A 20,434-nucleotide genomic window follows, 5' to 3' on the forward strand; every position below is an offset into this window, starting at 1 on the left:
TGTTCTTTTGTAGACCTGCTTCTTAGGTATCTTGGGATGTTGTCGAGGTTGGTACCTAGTGGGCCTTTTTTCTTGGGAGGGTCTTAATTGCCTTGATCTTTGTTTTGGTACCCATATCTGTCAATTATAGTACTCTTGTTCTTTTAAGCTCCACTGTGATGCTATCCATCCCCTATGTTTGTCTATCTGTGTTGATCTTTTGTCTTCAATCCACATTGGATCACTGACTTTTACTAAATTGCTCGGAACAAACACTTGCTTGAATTTATACAGTTTTCTTGAGAACTTGGGTTGAAATACCTTTGTGTTTTTGGGTGTCTCCCTAGAGGTTTCATTTGGGTTGGAAATTGACTTGAAGTTTTGAAAGCTTGATGTGCCTGAAGAGGCTGATCCATGAGGGTTCTTTGATGCAGAGGCATATGATGTCACACCTTTCATGGTAGTTGGTGGAAGGTCCACTTTAGCTTTACCTTTTTCTCCAAGATTTGTATTTAATTCTTGTAATTTTTGCAACTCTAAATCTAGCATTTATGGTACTTATGTCTATTGCTTGCTACTGTTTAGAAAGTAGAGCAATAGCAATGTATCTTCTTTGTAGGCCTTGTGTTGGTCTAACCATTGATGTCCAAGGATGACATCTGCAAGCATCTCTTTTGAACGCTTTAATTGAAACTTTACCTACTCTTCATTCTTTTGGGTGCTAAGAGTAGCAACCATTTCTTCTTGACTTGCAGCCTTACCTAGCATTGCTTTATTGTCATGTTTGCTTTGTGTGATCTAGAGGATCCTTTGGATCTTCTCTGAAACCAGATTGCACTTTGCTTCTTTATTCAATAGAGCATTGCATTTGACACTTGCTCCATTTTCACTACTGAGGACTATAGCTATGTGCATTGGTGGTTTTATTGAATATCTTTTTCCTACTTCTACCATTGTCTCATTTTGATCTAACTGTGTCTCTATGGAAGGTGATACGAGACTTTTTTTTTCCACAAGGACTTCCTTCTGTTGATTTGACTGATAAAGAGTGAGTGGTCTTTGGCTTTCTTGCTACTTCTTCGTTGTCTGTAACCTTATTCTGCTCTACTTCTATCTTTGATGAGATTCTCTACTCACTAGCTTTCATGGTTGTTATTCGCTCAGTTTGATCAGCACTTCTTGATGCCTGATTTGCTTTAAACTCTTCTAAGGTTTTGATGTTTGGAGATGAAAATTCTTCAATAAACTTTGGTGTGGCATCGGCCTCTATTTGAGTTGTATTAGAGGACTTTGTGTTGTCGTCTATAGGTGACCAGTCTTGGTCTTCATTCTTGGTTGTCTTTGAAGACTGCATCTTGTCTGAATTCGTATCTCTGAAACCTTCTAGGCCATTGGCATTCCTAGTATGATGTTAACTGGTACATCTTTCGTTGTAATCACATGGAATTGGATTATGATGGTCTTTGAACCTACTTGAATGGTGTTGGAAATGATTCCCTAGCGTTCTGCTCGTTTGTTTTCAGTGATGCTAATAAATTCAGGAGCATCTTCCAATTGTGGTTGGCCACATTTTTTCCAAGTGCAAAAAGACATGAGGTTCTTGTCTAGCTAAAAATCTAGCTTTACTTTACTCATTTTCTTCATGTTCATCGATAATGTTGCACTTGATCTTCTCAAGATTTCTTTCTGAATTGACTGATTTTTTTGTGGTTGTGTCCTTGGGTTGAGCTTTTTCTGCATATTCTTTGCTTTGACCACTTACTTTAGTTGCGATATTGGCTCACTTGACTGAGATAGTGCACCTTTTGCTTGCAACTGTTGAGCACTGTCTGCCTACATTTGAGTAAATTTTGATCTAAAAGATCCACTGTACTTTCTGGAAAAATCTATCTCTTTAGAGGAGATTTTGGTGATAACCTTTGTGTAGCCTTCTGAACTTTAGCTTCCATCGACTTTGACCTATTTGTCACCTGTTCTGGCAACTACATGCTTTGCATCATCTTGAGAGAATCTTTGAATTTAGGTTTAGCATCCATAGGGATTTGCACATGGTCATGAACTTGTTGATATTCATTGCCGTCTGCATCTCGATATGCATATGTGAGCTTGGTCACATGTAATTGCTTGAAAACTATGGGATTTGTCAGCTTTTGACTTTGACTTGTGGAGATCAACTGAAACTTATAATTTATCTGCTGACTCTGATGGAATTTGGGTCAACTAGGAACTTCCAACAACCATATGATCTTTCAATGGTTTCTCCTTTGAAGGGGTCTATTGGCTAGAGGCTTTAAGGTTTCTAACTGGTGTTGTGGTTCCTTGTACACGAGTTGAGTTTACTGGATTTGTAGCTCCCCCCTTCCTAGGGTGATCTGTAAAGCTTTCTCCATGGTGGGAGTTCTGGTCTTATCTTTTGGGACTGTAAAGGCATATTGTGGGTAGCACAGTTGATGTTTGGCATCTGTAGACCTTCTGCTGTATAGTTTCCTATGTATCTTCGGGAAACATGACATATGATTCCCCAAGTCAAGATGTAGATAGCATTATCTTCGCCCTAATATTGTCTATCCCATGGGCCTCCTATGATAGGAGCTTTTGTGGTTTCAGACCAAGGCATCATAGATCTTAGACTCTCATCTATTTCTATGACTGTTTTGGTCAAAGTATATGATGGTCACAACATCAAAGTTTAATATCCAATGGAGGAGAGTTTGGCTTTGAACAAATTTTTGGGTTCACTGGGGTTATGTCATTCAGCTCTAGAGGGGATGGGCTATGTTAGGTTCTTTCCTCTGAAATGAACCATCCTTCATGATCTATCACTGGACACAATTCTATAAACTGGTATGTGGGTCTTCCAAACACTGGTCGATCCTTTTTGTACAATTGCCCTTTTTGGTCTACACAGTGTGCATATGAATTATGTGTGCCATACAAAGCTAACAACATTCTCTTTGATGTGTTCCTTAGACTCTTGAATGATTGCACACTAGTGGCAGTGCATGCAAGATCACTTGCAAACCTAACATTATTTTCAATCTTCCATCAGGTCTTCATTGAAGCGCTGATCCTGTGTTGGAACGGGAAACTCATCATGAAGCATGCTGATGACTCTGTTTTTTAAATCACTTGGTACTTCACTCCATTTGTTTAGTATGTAGTGTCTAAACAGCTGAGAGCAAAGACCATGCATGCGCGAGATCACCTTCTTGCCGTCATCATCCATGATGATGCTACCGCTGAAGTCGACGGAGTAAGACAAGCCCTCTGGCCGGTGACGCGTGAACCTGGGTGTCCCGACAGGGATCTCTAGCGGCGTGTCGATGGGGGTACGGACATCAGGTGTCTCCACTGGCGTCTGGGCCCCGAAGCGAGGAGTGTCGAGTGGGGTGGATCCTGGCGGAGTAGGTAGAGGTGTGTAGCTTCTAGGAACAGTCAGCCGTGCAAAACCTGACGTAGATGGCGATGCTGTGGCTGGTGTGGGGGCGGGCAAAGAAGGGGAGGGTAAAGAGCCTCGTCGAACACGAGGCGGTGTGGAGGCATCGGTGGCGGAATCCCCACAACAACCGCCACCGCCACCACTAGAGCGCCGGTGTCTAGACGAGTGTGAAGCTCGTCTCGTCGACGCCGAAGCTTCGGAGCGCGCCGAATGCTCCGAAAGAGAGGGAGATGCGGATGGAGTAGGAACGCGCGATGATGCGCCAGAGCGATGACGCTCCACGTACCATTGTCTCTGCTGCGGTGACAAAGAAGAAAGAAACTCCTCATCATCCATACCTGCATTAAACACACGAATATTTAAACTTAATATTGAATGAATAGAGTAGACAATGACGCAAAGACCATTAAAAACAATGACGTAATGACGCATATAAATACAATGACACAATGAATTGAGTGATAGAAGAGGCAAGTCGAAAACTCAGAATTTTCAATCAAAAGATGTGAGCGCGAGTAGAAAAGAGCGTTATACACCATGGAAGGTACTTAGAGAGCCTGAGCTTTTACAACACGGAGCAAAATTGTTCAAATACAATATTTGTGACTTTAAGAGATCTCTCTCTCATCCTCGCATAACTCAGCATAACTTCCTATATCTATATAGAGCTCTCCGTTTAAACACATATCCTCTGTTTCATTTTGTAGCTCCTCTGCATGCACCCCATATAGAGTAGTAGCATCTTGATGCTCGTCTGGCACCACCGCAGCGGCTTCTGATTGAGCATCTTCTCTGATCTCCTCCATTGATGCCGTTGTGATTGGCACATGGTAGCCTTCATACGCCCTTGCACTACGAGGGGCTACCTCTATGATGTACCACCAGTTTGATGTAGACTTTGTAGGATGAAATATTACCTGCCAGAGCCACATAACTTACATGAGAGCTTTCAAGCACATAACTTGTAAAAGGGGGATGTTAACTATTTACATACTTACTTGTTCACAATGCTCAGGTAGTACAAAAGTGTCTCTTAGGTCAGTCCATTTCTTAGTAGAATCCACCTCAAGAAAACCAGACTCTCCTCTACGCACAGTAGCGTTGCGACCCTCCATGATTATCTTGAACCATTGCACATCGAACAAGTCGACAAAAAATCCTCTGTAATCGATTAGACTGTTCAAATTTTGCCATGATTGTTCAAATTTTGCCATGATTGTTCAAGTCGACTAGACTGTTCAAATTTTGCCATGATTCCACAATCTTGAGTAAAACGCTTTTTGTCGATTCGTTCCACCCTAAAATGTCGACCTTTACACCATGCTGCTGTGTATGACTTATACTACAACGAACAAAGATTATGAGTGGCCGTTCAAACGTTTATAAATAAAGTCACTTGCTAGTCGTGCAAACTTACTTTGGTCGCGCAACCCCGAGAGTACTCCCACTCTTCCTCAGTCACTTCGTCACCGCATTGTTGTGCGCTTTTCAATTGGTTGTGCAACCATCTTAAGCTCATGAAGGTTGGTAGGCTCTCCAGAACCGCTGGATAGTGCATCGGTGGTCGTCTTCCCCGTCTCCACTCGATTCGTGCCCTTTGTCGCTCTTGCTTTGCATCCTCATATTGTGAAATTCACTTTTGCATCACTGGATTGTGAAGCATGCAAAATCGGTTGATTTTAGCCTCTAGATCTTCCGTCATCTTCTTCTCAACACCGAGATTGCACATGACAATCCTAGATATGCGCTCATCATCTATGGTTCGCCATAGCGTGTCCCGGGCTTTATCAAATCCGTCTAGCCACTCTCCAATGTACACTAGGGACTCTGATACCAACCAACCTTCTGCCATGCTACCCTCCGGACGTGCCTTTTGACGCACATATCCCTTAAGCGTTTTCATGAAACGTTCTAAGAAGAACATCCATCTGGAATGAACTGTGCCAGCTATTTCCACCTCATCAACTATGTGAACAAGAAGATGCACCTGAATGGTTAGCATGGTAGTAGGAAAATGTTTATCAAACATGCACACAAGCTCCGCAGCATTTAGTTTGGCGAATGGTATGGAGTCTACGTTGATCTCCTTTTGTGAGATCCATTGCACCAGCTTTGCAAGTTTGTAGATTGTGTTACGGATGTCGAGAGTGCATTACGCCAGTGGGGGTCCGCAAAGATCGAATGATCTCTTTAACTTTGCGTTCTTGGGCTCCTGTGAAAATCCATGGTGCTTTAGGGAGTTTTATCGATCCATAAGACGCTGTTTGCGGCCAATATTGCTCCATACGATCCACATTTCTAAGGTCAACTCTGGCTCCCAAAGTATCTTTCTTGCCGGTCAGATGGTCCCATAGTAGATTACCCACATTCTTGAATATGTGCATTGGATCGAGCAAGTGATTGATCATGAGTCGGGGCCAGTATGGTAACTCGTACCATAGAGATAGTCTCCTCATCCCTGGAGGCAATCCGTCATCGCACATCTCCTTCTGCTCTAACCATGCTTGTGCAGACATCCTTGGTGGCTCTCTTCCCAAAAAGCCGTCGCGTAACACATGATTCTCTGGAAGATACGCTTGATGACCTTCGTAGATTTGCTTCTTCAGTGAGGGTGCCCTACGTGCATTCAGTCTAGGTCCACATGTGACACATGCTCTATATCCGCTTGTTTGAAGCCCTGCATGTATACACATGATAATAGATCAACTATGGGAAAAAACAAGATTTACAGTGTCTGAGTGAGGAGTTTCAATAGATCACCTGAGCATTCTGTTAGCCCGGGATAGTCATGCATGGTCCACATTAGAATGCCTCTGATCAAAGCATTCCGTCGTCCTGTGTGTCGGCTCATATCCACCACCTCTATGCCAATCCACAATTGTTGTAGCTCTTCCAATAGTGGACGAAGATCCACAATTGTTGTCAGCTGGTAGTATGTGCTCTTTAAGCAATCTACACAACATAAAAATACGATACAATCGTGTAAAAATCTATCAGATCATTATACATTTAGAGTTTTATTAAAGTAAACTAATTGTAATAGATCACCTGAAAAGCGCTGTGACGCTAGTGTCACTCCATCCAAACTTTGCCTGCATGTTGAGAAGAACCAGGAGTGCTTTCAATCTAAACATACGTGCTCCATTATACAATGGCGTATCGGCTTCACTTTTCATATCATCATAGATAAGCCTTTCTGAATCCATGATCGTCTCGATCATTTCATCAATCTCGGGCTCAAACATTGTCTCGTTGGGAATGTGCTCTGCATGATCATCCCCCGAGCTGTCAGAGGCTACATCTTGTGGCCTCACATATGCTGCTTGACCAAAGCGCCTGCGAACACGTCTATTGGGTTGCAAGATTGCTGCTTGTTGGCCAGCGTCAGAGTCCGACGAGTTATAATTGGCAACAACTCGATCTATAATAGATGGATCGAACTCGCCAAATTCGCGAACGTGCTGCAAAGAAACACGTCTTGTCCGTCGCACAACATGCTTGCATTGATTACAAGGACATAAGACCCTCGTTGAGAGATAGGTGTTTCGGTTGGACGGTCCCACATCCTCGTCACTACTCATAATGAGGATAAAAATCTTATAACCTGGACAACAAATTTAATATTCTATTGGCATTCTTCGTCTTATCTCTCTCTCTCTCTCTCTCTCTCTCTCTCTCTCTCTCTCTCTCTCTCTCTTTACCTCACATTCTCTAGTCATGTCCAATCCCCACACACCTCGGTCTAGAGGTGCACGGAGATCAGAACCACCGGGTTATAATCTCGTCTTTATTGGTCAATACCTATATTTGTGGGTACAAGAAATCTACACACCCACATCTACATGATACTGCATGTAGTGGACAAAACCCCTTTGCCTCTTCTCTAGCTGTAGCACTTCACAGCATCTTAACATCTTTTCACAGTAGATCTTTTTACTGTTCGTCTAACTCTAAACCCTAAACCGTAAGTAATTCTTGCGTGGACTCGATCTAACGTAAATAAGCGTAAATATAAATAAATGTAAATCTAACTAAAAATAAACCTAAATCTAATTTAACGTAAGTTTACATCTAACCTAATCTTTCACGTCTTTTGGGATAGTTTCCTACGACGTTAAAACTCTCTTCTTCTTGTGTGTGTGTGTGTGTGTGTGTGGGTAAACCTAAATAAACCTAAGTCTAATCTAATATAACATAAATCTAAATCTAACGTAAATTATGTTATATTAAAAACAAAGAACTAAACTAACAGGGATTATAAGAATCTTAAAACTGATTTAACACATAATTTTTCACATAACTCGGCAAGAGTTGGCATTCTCATCACTAAAGATGTGAGAGTTAACTTCCGGCGGTGACACTGCCTCATCTCCATCCACATCTGACGACAGCAATTGGCCCTTTAGACCGTTCTTGCTCTTGTTACTAACTTTGAAGTTGCTGTTGAATGACTAGAGGTTGTCTAGATGGTCATTGTGTCGGGGATGTAGTGACTCTTGCCGCCCTGAAGATCCACCTTCTTCCCTATCTTCTGAAGACATTTCACCAGTACTTTTGGATCGACGGAGCACACCATGAGTGAAGGCAGCAATACCATATATTCCATTGAGGGCTTTCTTCACCCGCTTCATGCAGGCATCGCAGTCTATGGAGACCTAAATCTAATCTAATATAACGTAAATCTAAATCTAGCGTAAATAAACGTAAATCTAGTTAAAAATAAACCTAAATCTAATTTAATTTAACTTAAATAAACATAAATCTAATTTAACGTAAGTCTACATCTAACCTAATCTTTAACGTCTTTTAGGATAGTTTCCTACGACGTTTTAACTCTCTTCTTCTTGTGTGTGTGCGCGTGTGTGGATGTGTGTGCCAATAAAAAGAGATAAATGGTATAACCTTTCTATCACCCATGCCAAGTATGATAGATTGATTATGCCATTTCCCTCTTGAATAATAGGTCTTGAGTTCAACTCCTCGTCGGCTAGATCTTTAGGTCTTTTAATTTTAATTAGTTTCCTACGACGTTAAATTAGTTTCTCTCTCTTTATCTCTCAATGTGTGTGCGTTTTTTTGGATCGTATGCATGTTTTCTCTCTCTTTTCCTCTCTCAATGTGTGCGTTTTTTGTTTATGCATGTTCTCTCTCTCTTTTCCTCTCTCAATGTGTGCGTTTTTTGTTTATGCATGCTCTCTCTCTCTCTCTTTTCCTCTCTCAATGTGTGTGTGCATTCTTTGTTTATGTATATGTGTGTGCGTTTTTGTTTATGTTTGTACTCTCTCTCTCTCTCTCAAAAACACTATGTGTGTGTGTGTGTGTATGTTTGTGTGTGAGAGAGAGAGAGAGAGGGAGAGAGAAAGAGGGGAAGGGAACATGAGAATGAGGAGAGGGAAGGAGCATACCTGGCTCTCCTTCCTCTCCTCGTGTGTGTGTGTGTGTGTGGAGAAGAAAAAGAGAGAGAGAGAGAGAGAGAGAGAGAGAGAGAGAGGGAGAGCGTTACCTGCTCCTTGCTTGAGGGCGCCGAAAAACTCAGATCTGAGATCTGAGCTTTTGGGCGCGCTCGGTTATTTTTTTAGCCCAGCCGGCGTCGCTATGAGCGTCGCAAATTTATTTGTAAATTTGCGACGCTCATAGCGACGCCGGGAATTTTTTTTTTAAAGCGTCGCTAATATGAATAGCGTCTTGTAGTGGAGTTGCCCAAAAGAAGAATTATTGATTGAGAAGAAGGAATACAAGTGGGAGTGAGCAAGAGAAGCCACCAATATCCCATACAAACCCATACACCAACATTTGACATTAATCTTGAAGAGGTTGAAATTCAGGGAGACATCAGATTTTAGTGTAATGAAGTGGAAGAGCTGAAGATAGATAAAAACATAATGTGTGCTACTAATGAGGATGATGTGATGAATTAGTTCTTGATGAATCTTGATGAGGAGTATTCGATAGGTGACAGTCCGGAAGATGTTTGTGTTGATGGAGAAGAGTTTTTTGGAGTTTTGAAGACTGAAAGCCAATTTCTAAGAGTGCATTTATTCAGGTTGTGAAGACAAGGATCTTGAATTTCAGATCCCTGAATTACTAGTTTGATATTGAAGGTCCCTGATTTGCAAAGTTTCAGAATTCAGGTGCCTGATCCTCAGATTATTGATTTGCAAAGAAGTTATGTACTTGAACTTGCTGAATTTCAAAGTCTTGTTCTTTCTCAAGCAAAGATGATCAATAATCTCTCATTAGAGCTAGAGAATGAGAGGCATTTAAGTATGGTTACGGCAAATGAAGCGCTTTTCAAAATCAGTCAACTTCAAGAAGAGAAGGCATCATTGATGGTGGAGATTTCTCAGGTTCAAACTGAAGCCGACTTGCATATTTCTTACTGTTATGAAGTTCATGATGCTCTTAAGCAAGTTGTTTTGGATAAGGAAAATCAAATTGAGGACTTGAAGCTTCAGCTTACTCAAATCAAGAATATGGAGTCTTCTTTAAATCTTGATGTTACAGAAGGTTTCTTGAATGATGATGCTGTTATCAATGATCTTTATGATGTTGTTCTTGTACAAATTCAGTCATGGATATTGGAAGTCCATCTTTTTTCAATGAAGTTCATTTTATTGATGATATTCTTGATGATTTATACCAAGTTTCTGATGTCAATGGTTTTGTTGATGCTAAGGAGATGGTTTTGACTGATGATTATGCAAGTATTTTGTAAGTTCCTGATGATGGTGAAGTGGGTTTTCCTGAAGATGGTTCTACATTTCTATGTGATGTTGTTGATGGAGGAGATGATGTTAATATTCTTATATCTCATTGGTTTTATGTCTTCATGCTTGATGACATAAGGGAAGTTTTTCAAGGAGCAGAAGTCAAAAGTTTTCAGTTGGAGATATCACTGATTGGACAATTTTGCAACTACAAAGTGGATTTCTTTCTATTTTCAAGGAGAAATGTGAGCAAGCCATCTTGGTGGTGTTTTTTATGTGTAAAGGAGAGTTCAATATGTTATTTTTAAGCCTTGAATCAAATCAGTTTGGTGAAGAAGCTAATGAGTTTTGGTTTTTCCCGAATCAAGATTTTCAGGGAAATCAATTGTTTTGGCATGCGGAGTCTAAAACAGGTCTTCGAGTGTTGCATCTACATGCAGAGATATTGGATGTGTTCAAGAGGCAGTGTCTAATGGTTGCAAAGTTTGTATCTTACATTGATCTTTCTTCATTCTTCTTGAAGGGACTGATTGCTGGATTTGGATATGTACTTGAATATGAAAATGGGCCTAAAGACCTGAAATCACTTGAAGAAGAGGAGAGTTTTCTACTTTGTAGAAGGTATCTCAATTCAAGAGATGTGGAGAAAATGAAGACTAAAATGATGGAGTACATGAAGGGAGTTTGGGAGAAAATCAAAGTCATGGTGTATGATGTGGTCAGTAAGCCATATCAGATCTTTGCAAGAGAAGAAGAAGCCAAAGAGGAGAATTTGTTATTGCAGAGGCAGTATGATGAGTTGAAACAGCAGTTTGAGCAGTTGCAAAAGCAAGAGGATCAACAGAAACCTGATGAACCTGAACAACAAAGTGCTCAGGGTGATACTGCAATAATGGAGCAAATTGATACTAAAGTTCAGGTTTAGTTAGAAGAAGCTGCAGTCGCAGTTCCAGTTCCAGTTGCAGCTGAAGTAGCAGATGTTGCAGGTGGACCACAATAGTTTTAAAGCTCCAATATTGTCTATTGTTGATGAGATACTCAATGTAGAGGATGCTGAGAGTCCAACGAAAGCAGCTGAAGACGAGGTGTCTGCAGGAATTACTACTATTGAAGTTCAGTTTGCAGTTCAGGATGCAGTTGCAGATACAGCTCCAGTCTCACAGGACAAGAGAATGAGGCAGAGCAGCAACAGGTCTTCAATAAGCTTCAAATTTATCAACAAAAGCATCAAAATTTGCACTTACGTCTTGCTGCAAGCCTTTGATCTTTGCATTTGCTTCCAGAGCCGACACCACCTTTTGATACCTTTGTAAGAATTGCTCGCGAAATCCAAGCCAATTCTGCTTGTGCACCTCTTCTAAGCCATCGAACCAAACCTTTGCTTTACCTCGCAGCACCAAGGGTAGATTTTGGAGCTTTGCTTCATCATCTGGCATCCGCAGTATTGTTAGCATAAATAGCTCAAAATCGGCAAGCCAATCATCTGCATCCTCATCTCCTTTGAACACCGGACCAAATTCCTGCTTCATCTTGATTCACAAACACTTGGTCAGGAAGCAATCAGTGGGTCCTCCATGGAGGCACCACAAGATGGAAAGGGGGAAATGGGAAAACCAGGGCCAACACATAAACTCGATGCCTCTATATAGCTCAGTGATCTCACAGCACCCCTATCCCCTAGCAAACACACATCCAGATACACAATCTACAAACAACTAATGACCAAGCCTGTATCCAATCAGTCCTAATTGCACACACTTGATCGCAAAGCAAGCAATCATGACTTTCATCCTTAATCCCTCAAAGCACCTTTAATTATAGACAAACAACCCCGACACCTTCATACATTTGGAGACCAATAGCACACACTACCTTCCCATGGAGAACACACACGTTTGACACACAATGAAATCACTCATATATCTGATGCATAATAAGACACGAGTAATGGAGGTTGATATAAATATGAGAACCATCAAATATCAGGGTATAAATAGGTCAACGATAGATCTTTAACTTCCTTTCACCTAGCCAGTCGGACACTACCAACATGACATCGTACTTTTCCTCTGGCTTGTGCTATAATTAACACTCACTTTCTGATTGTCTTTGACTTCTCCATTGATCACAACCACCTCCTTGACTGCAAGCGCTATCGACCTTTTTTGCTTGTAGCAATGCTCTATCCGGCTTGCCAACCTTTGGTAGCTATAGGTTGCACCCAAGCATCTCTTATTTCAGCCATACCGTGCTCACAGCATGATCTCGATCTTCCTCTTCGAGTAGCTCATGGACCTTCTCTTCCAGCTTTTGGCATCTCCTACGGTGCCGTAACCGAATCTACTCCCTTCAAGCAACGCCTTCCTGGCTCTCTTCTCTGTCGTGTTTACCCACGGGCTGCAGCTCTTGCTTGATATGGAAGCCCACCTTCTCGCCCCTCTGGCGGCCTTGATTTTGCGATCATTCCGCCAACACCCATGGGAGGGCTTCAATGCTGATGACCAAAAAAGTTCACATAATTTCCCTTCACTTGTTGAGAAATTGCCGTGTCGATTCGAACATTGTCTCCATTGAGAAGGCAGCACGGCCGCAAATCGAACATCCAAACCACTAAGCCACCATAATTAGGGTCTTGCTTGACGAAGGTCTTCAAGCACAAGGTAGCTTTGGCGCACATATCACAGCAACATGTCGCGACGATTTCCATCGAGCTTCAATACTTTGATGCTTCTCAACCTGGCAAAGCTTCGGAACGGCCTTCATCCAACTTCGAGCCACATTTAGCATACATACCCTGCAAGTAGTGTCTCTTGTAGACATCTCGCTCCAAATCCCATAGCATAAACTTCATGGCATCTGTATCGAGCACCCCTTGCCTCGTTCCCAACCTTGTGATATAAGCATTTGCTCCTGTCACCAGTGATAGCAAAAAAACAGTTGCAGTTTTGACTAGCGAGTGCTCCAACTTGGTGTACCTGGCTCTTGGCTCTTGGCTCCATCAAATATCTACTCAAGGTCCTTGCCATTTGCCTGTAAACTGCCATGCCTCAACTTCCTGCACTTCCATAGATCGACACAGTTTGGATGTACCATCATTGCCCACCCCCTCATTGAGCATTTATGCTCAACCACAATATTATTTAAGTGAAATAAGTATGTATAGAGAGCATGATAAAAATAGCTACATAGACTGCATAGAAAAAATGATAATATAGCGGCTATATAGATAGGATAGATATAGAGAGAAGAGCATCTATTATTGCATCACCCCACCAGGGTCAAATGGAAAGCTCGAGGCTTCCCCAATCATGGCATAGAGTCCGCCTGGATCAAATATAAAGCATTGGCCGTGGCCATCCACCTGTAAAGCATGTATCTTCAAGTCTTCCTTTGCACTTGTTGGCCAATAGACACACCATCCTTCCAGCTCTTCATAGCTTGAAGCTTTGTCCCCTTGTATCCATAACCCTTTCTGCCAACCATAAGCATACCTTCGATCACTTGAAGCAACGGTACCATAAGCAGCTATCCTATCACCTGCTAGAGAACCCTCCATAGTGTAGTCTTCTTCAAAAAAACCTCGCCACTGACAGAAAGACACCTGTAAAGCAACCTCCAATAACACATGTATCCATAGCAACACATAAAATAGCAAGACCCTACCATTTGCCTCCATCTGCTGCATAGCCAAGCAAACTTGATCCCTTTGTAAACCTATATCCAAACCCTCTAAACATGGCTCCGAAGCCAACTTTTCATACTCAAGAACATGACCTGCTCGAGCTTCAACTTGTTCATCAAATACCTCATCACCTGCATGGTTGGTATCACCTTCCTCTTTGCATGGAGCCTCACGCTCATAGGATGCACTTGTATATGTTTCCATAGAGTCATCTGCTGGAGCTAACTCTCCACGGCTACACACAAACTCTGAAACTTCACCGTGCACCTCTACATGCTCACCAAGGCAAGGTTGCCCCACCCCTTGCATAGACAAATCACTTCGACCTACCATAGCTTCTACTTCGACCTCCTGAAAGTCATCCTCGAAAACCGGCTCTTCAATCAAACTGGATGCACAATCAAACCATACCTCTTTCTCCAATAGGGACTCACCATTACACAACATTTGATAGGCTTGCTTTACTGGCAGATTCACACAAGGCATCTCCACACCTACACTATGCGTCTCCTTGACCTTCAAATGGCTGGCAGGCAACTCGCATACACTGTTCTCCACTTCATTTACATAGAAAACATCATAGGTCTCATACCTGGAAGACCGGGATTCTGTCTCCCACATGCTATCTGTGTCCAAACTACTGCTGGAGCTATGGGAACTGTCGGACTCCTCTTTTGCACTTGCCAATTCTTGGACCACTGCTACCTTCCTCGTTGCTGGCTCTAGAACTCGCACCTCTTCTTGAAAATCTTTTACAACCTCGCTCTCTTGAGGAAGCAAACTGGGTGGCACAAGAATATACCTCTCTGCACCTGTTGAGCCTTAGTTGGCACTTCTTCTAGCTCTTCTACCCTGGCATCAACTTCACGTGCTTTGATTACATGCATATCAACAAAAAAAGGAGCTTTTACCTCTTGATGCTCTTTGATTTGTTTGGGCTTAGGTCCACTAGCTGCCGCAAGTATAGACTGCAACAATCCTGCCTCCATCTTCTTCTTCATCTTTCGACTCTTTGCTTTGGCAATTCTGATGGCTTTATCATAAGTGCTTGGATCTTCATAATGGACTCTCTCACGAACATAGGGATGCAAGCAGGATAGAAACCTTTCGAGCTTCAAATATTCCGCATTGGTTGCTTGGGTAGCAGCCGCCAAATCCCCCCAATAAGCTTCAAATTTATCAACAAAAGCATCAAAATTTGCACTTACGTCCTGCTGCAAGCCTTTGATCTTTGCATCTGCTTCCGAAGCCGACACCACCTTTCGATAACTTTGTAAGAATTGCTCACGAAATCCGAGCCAATTCTGCTTGTGCACCTCTTCTAAGCCATCGAACCAAACCTTTGCTTTACCTCGCAGCACCAAGGGTAGGTTTTGGAGCTTTGCTTCATCATCTGGCATCCGCAGTACTGTTAGCATAAATAGATCAAAATCAACAAGCCAATCATCTGCATCCTCATCTCCTTTGAACACCGGACCAAATTCCTGCTTCATCTTGATTCACAAACACTCGATCAGGAAGCAATCCGTGGGTCCTCCGTGGGGGCACCACAAGATGGAAAGGGGGAAATGGGAAAACCAGGGCCAGCACATAAACTCGATGCCTCTATATAGCTCAATGATCTCACAGCACCCCTATCCCCTAGCAAACACACATCCAGATACACAATCTGCAAACAACTAATGCCCAAGCCTGTATCCAATCAGTCCTAATTGCACACACTTGATCGCAAAGCAAGCAATCATGAATTTCATCCTTAATCCCTCAGAGCACCTTTAATTATAGACAAACAACCCCGACACCTTCATACATTTGGAGACCAATAGCACACACTACCTTCCCATGGAGAACACACACGTTTGACACACAATGAAAGCACTCATATATCTGATGCATAATAAGACACGAGTAATGGAGGTTGATATAAATATGAGAACCATCAAATATCATGGTATAAATAGGTCAACGGTGGATCTTTAACTTCCTTTCACCTAGCCAGTCGAACACTACCAACATGACATCGTACTTTTCCTCTGGCTTGTGCTATAATTAACACTCGCTTTTTCATTGTCTTTGACTTCTCCATTGATCACAACCACCTCCTTGACTGCAAGCGCTATCGACCTTTTTTGCTTGTAGCAATGCTCTATCCGGCTTGCCAACCTTTGGTAGCTATAGGTTGCACCCAAGCATATCTTATTTCAGCCATACCGTGCTCACAGCATGATCTCGATCTTCCTCTTCGAGTAGCTCATGGACCTTCTCTTCCAGCTTTTGGCATCTCCTACGGTGCCGTAACCGAATCTACTCCCTTCAAGCAACGCCTTCCTGGCTCTCTTCTCTGCCCTGTTTACCCACGGGTTGCAGCTCCTGCCCGATATGGCAGCCCACCTTCTCACCCCTCTGGCGGCCTTGATTTGCCCCCTCTCACCTCCACTGCAGGGCTGGCCGGTTCCCCTTGGCCTCCTTCGATCGGGCCCACTGTGGTGCGGCCCTGCAGCCCCTCCTTCTTGCTTTGAAGTGACGACTCTCTGCGTACCCTTACTAGGCTGTCCTGTCAGCCCTTCCATCGCCCCCCCCTTGGCGGCTCCAACTCCAATTTCTCATGCCATGACGGCTCTGCCTTCATCCCACGCTGCTTTTCTTTGGCCCCTAACTCTGGCTACCTCCCCTACCCGCAGCATGGCCACCTCCTTCTCCTCTTTGCAATCGACCCAGAGGTCCCCCCGGTGTAGCCCCTTCACCTCTTGACTGGCAGCCCATTGAGGTCCCCGACCATGCTACTCCCTCTCTCACCTGGCCTGTCACCTTCTCGCGCTTCGCATGCACTGGCCGCTCTACAACCACCCTCCTCCTCTGCAACGCTGCCCTTGCAGCCACGCCACCACACAGGCTCTCACTTGGCGACCCTGTCTTCCTCCTCTGCAAGGCCAATAGCGAGCTCGCTATTGGTCGCTCTCCCTATCAACTGGCCCGACTCCCAACTTAATGCAACTGGCGTCCCAGCCCACCAACTGTTCCTCCGGCCATAACACATGTCTTCATGGCCTCCAGATGGCCCGCTTGCCTCCATGCAGGGCCTCCAAGTGCTCTCCTTGCTTTTCTTGGCACGCCACCAGATGGTGCCCTCGCTTTGAGCTGACTGAAGACTGCAACGTTTTTTTTATTTATATATATAGCTTGGCCATCTTTAAAAAAAACTTACCTCGCGACATAGCCGCCGTTCCCACGAGAGGCAACCCGCGGCCAACTCATGGCCGATCATTCCGCCAACACCCATGGCAGGGCTTCAATGCCGATGACCAAAAAAGTTCACATAATTTTCCTTCACTTGTTGAGAAATTGCCGTGTCGATTCGAACATTGTCTCCATTGAGAAGGCAGCACGGCCGCAAATCGAACATCCAAACCACTAAGGCACCATAATTAGGGTCCTGCTTGACAAAGGTCTTCAAGCACAAGGTTGCTTTGGCGCACATATCACAACAACACTTCGCGACGATTTCCATCGAGCTTCAATACTTTGATGCTTCTCAACCTGGAAAACGGTCTTCAACCAACTTCGAGCCACATTTAGCATACATACCCTGGCAAGTAGTGTCTCTTGTAGACATCTCGCTCCAAATCCCATAGCATAAACTTCATGGAACCTGTATCCAGCACCCCTTGCCTCATTCCCAACCTTGTGATATAAGCATTTGCTCCTGTCACGAGTGATAGCAAAAAAACACTTGCAGTTTTGACTAGCGAGTGCTCCAACTCGGTGTACCTGGCTCCTGGCTCCATCAAATATCTGCTCAAGGTCCTTGCCATTTACCTGTAAACTGCCATGCCTCGACTTCCTGCACTTCCATAGATCGACACAGTTTGGATGTACCAACGTGCTTGCTTGATTGGTTTGCATTAATGTGGCATTTTTTTGTAGCCTAATAGGACACTCGGCCACACGATGTGGGGCTCCACACTCAAAGCATTGAAGAGGTGGTCTCTTAGCAGTGTAATTGATATTTTGGCCTCTTGCCGCAAGAGCAGCTACTTGATATACAGTCCCCAATACTACTTGTCCATGTAGTATTGGGGACTTTCTTCAAGCACATCCATCCCATAGGCAATATTATGATCTATATCTTCCTCCCAGCCTTCCAAACAAGCAATAGATGACTCACAACCCACTTGATTCACATAAGTGATTCTCGGATGTGGTGGTTGCGGTCCTAGCACTAGAGGTGGTAAAGGTGTTGTTTGAACAACATTTTGGGCCCTAGGGACCATGTGTTGTGATGTTTGTTCAAGAGGTGGGGCCGGCATCAATGCAGGCACTCGAGGTGTGTCTATCCATGCTAAGGTTGGTCTATTGGCCATCGCGTGCTTAAATACTATGCAATCCTTAGCTTGATGACCATATCTCCCACATGCATTGCAATTCCCATTGAATTTTACTCTAAAAGTAGGGCATTCACACTGGTACTATGCGGACCATAGCATACTGAGCACCATTGTTGCTCCCTTCTTGGATACATATGATTGTTTTGCGGAGCACAATTGTCTATAAACTCTGTTGAATGGCCTTGGTGATATCTGCTAAAGTCATCTCAGATATCTTTGGCTCCTTAGCAATAGGCTTTAGGGTCATTGGTTGATGCCCCGATGCTTGCGAGCTAGTAGATTTAGGGTCAACAGACACTCTTTCTCCTTGAATCATTAAATTATCCTCCAATTGGATCGCGTTGGTGGTGACTACTTCTCAAGTGGTGATACCTCTAATTACTAGGCTATTGTAGATATCCTCATGTCGTAATCCCCTAATGAATCTATCAAGCAATTGATTATTATTGAAGCGCTCATTTGGATTACAATGAGAATTCAAATGTTTCAAGCGACTAATAAAGTCTCTCACCGACTCTCCTTCCTCTCGTTGGGCTTTCTGGAGGTGAGAGGCTACACCCCTAAGCACTCCCTCTCGTATGTATTCTTTTAAGAAGAGTCTCCTAAGAGTAGGTAAATCGTTTTTTCTTCCACCTTTAGGGTTCTATACCAATCCCCAGCCTTGCCACTTAAGGTTAGGCTTAAAGCATTACTCTTATGCAGGCATTGTGTTCTCCTAAAGAATCGCATGTTTGTTCAAACACTTAGATATGATTTCTCACATCCCTGTCTCCACTAAATTTTTGTGTGAGCTTGGCTATTTGTACTGCCTTACTTCTAGGCTCTCAGGCATGTTACGCATATTCTCAGGCATAATCGTCTAATAGCTTGAGCAACTGTTGCCAAGTCACCTAAGTGAGCAGGCACCGTGGGTGAAGGTGCTCCAAGACTACATGTGGAGTAGGTATTGGCATTGGGCTTGGCGCATAGGAAGCCCTTGGGTTCCATATTTGGTACGGCGTTGTGCCATGTGGTGGCTCAAAGTTTATATGTGTCGCCCTAGGCATAGCAGACGTCGGATGTGACATGCTAATGCTAGCCGGTATGGTCCCATGGAAATAAGAGCTTGGATGTTGTGGTTGTGGAGCATAGGTTGTTGAAACAATGGGAGGGGTAGGAACTACATCAGTACGAGGACCTATAGGTGTATATGATTGATACACACTTGTAGGTACTATTGCAGGCATTGAGCTGCCATGTAGCAGTGCTTTACTACCAAATGAGGTCCATGGCGTGTGTCTTGCCATGCCCATCATTGGGGTAGGCATGGTAGCCGTCGTGTCATCAAGGGAAAGATGAGCTAGACTTGGAAAAGTAAATCTATCACTTGTGGGCTCAGATTGCACTGAGACCCCTGGTGAAACAACATATGGAGGATCCATTGGACTTACCGAGGGAGTCTCCATTTGCGATAAGGTTGGTTGTTTAGCCTTCCTTGTATCCAAGAATCTCATGAGACCCGTTATAGGCAAGTGGATCCCCTTGTTCTGTCTCTCTTGTTCTGTCCCTCACAAACTCTTTGTTGTTGATCCACCACACTAGTAGCACCCATTGTGGATTGTAGGACATCTAACCAACCCACGTGATAGGTGTGACCTATGTACAGGTCGGTTAGAGTTTTCGTTTGTAGTTCGTACTCCCAGTTCTCATTTAGGAATGCTCCATCTAGGATTGAGGTGCTAGGGGTGTCTTTTGAACTAAATGCAATGTGGCTCTCTATGGGTTGACCCTTAGTGGTCGCTAATTCAGGAGCACTGGATTGCACTCCTAGCAAGGATATTGACATAGGGGCTTTTGCTTTTAACTCTCTTCGTTGCTCCGCCTTGCGTAAGATCTCGATTTCCTTTTCCCTAGCCACAATGATATATCGCTCAACCTCTTGCACTTCGGCAAGGCTTCTACCATCATCTCTGAAGAGTCAGGAGGTGCAATGAATGGTGCACTCCTAGCAAGGATATGGACATAGGGGCTTTTGCTTTTAACTCTCTTCGTTGCTCCGCCTTGCGTAAGATCTCGATTTCCTTTTCCCTAGCCACAATGATATATCGCTCAACCTCTTGCACTTTGGCAAGGCTTCTACCATCATCTCTGAAGAGTCACAAGGTGCAGTGAATGGAGTATTCACGTGCACACTCTCTAAGAGTGTGGGGTCTACGTTGTTCATGAACGGCAAATTTTACTTCCCCGCCCCCCTCATTTACAT

General features: G+C 43.5%; 2 protein-coding genes across 2 annotated transcripts; both read right to left on the reverse strand.

Annotated features, from left to right (window-relative positions):
- Positions 1-12,064: 12,064 nt before the first annotated feature.
- On the reverse strand, positions 12,065-14,429 carry LOC147429593 (uncharacterized). Its single transcript, XM_086495852.1, has one exon. The coding sequence runs from the start codon at positions 14,426-14,428 to the stop codon at positions 13,382-13,384; it is 1,047 nt and encodes a 348-aa protein (XP_086351978.1). The 5' UTR covers position 14,429; the 3' UTR covers positions 12,065-13,381.
- A 130-nt stretch (positions 14,430-14,559) lies between these two features.
- Positions 14,560-15,300, reverse strand: LOC147429594 (uncharacterized). The gene has a single exon (XM_086495853.1). The coding sequence runs from the start codon at positions 15,298-15,300 to the stop codon at positions 14,560-14,562; it is 741 nt and encodes a 246-aa protein (XP_086351979.1).
- Between the last annotated feature and the right edge of the window lie 5,134 nt (positions 15,301-20,434).

The sequence above is a fragment of the Adiantum capillus-veneris genome, chromosome 22 (genome assembly GCF_014529385.1).
Source record: "Adiantum capillus-veneris isolate H3 chromosome 22, ASM1452938v2, whole genome shotgun sequence".
Lineage (NCBI taxonomy): Eukaryota > Viridiplantae > Streptophyta > Polypodiopsida > Polypodiales > Pteridaceae > Adiantum > Adiantum capillus-veneris.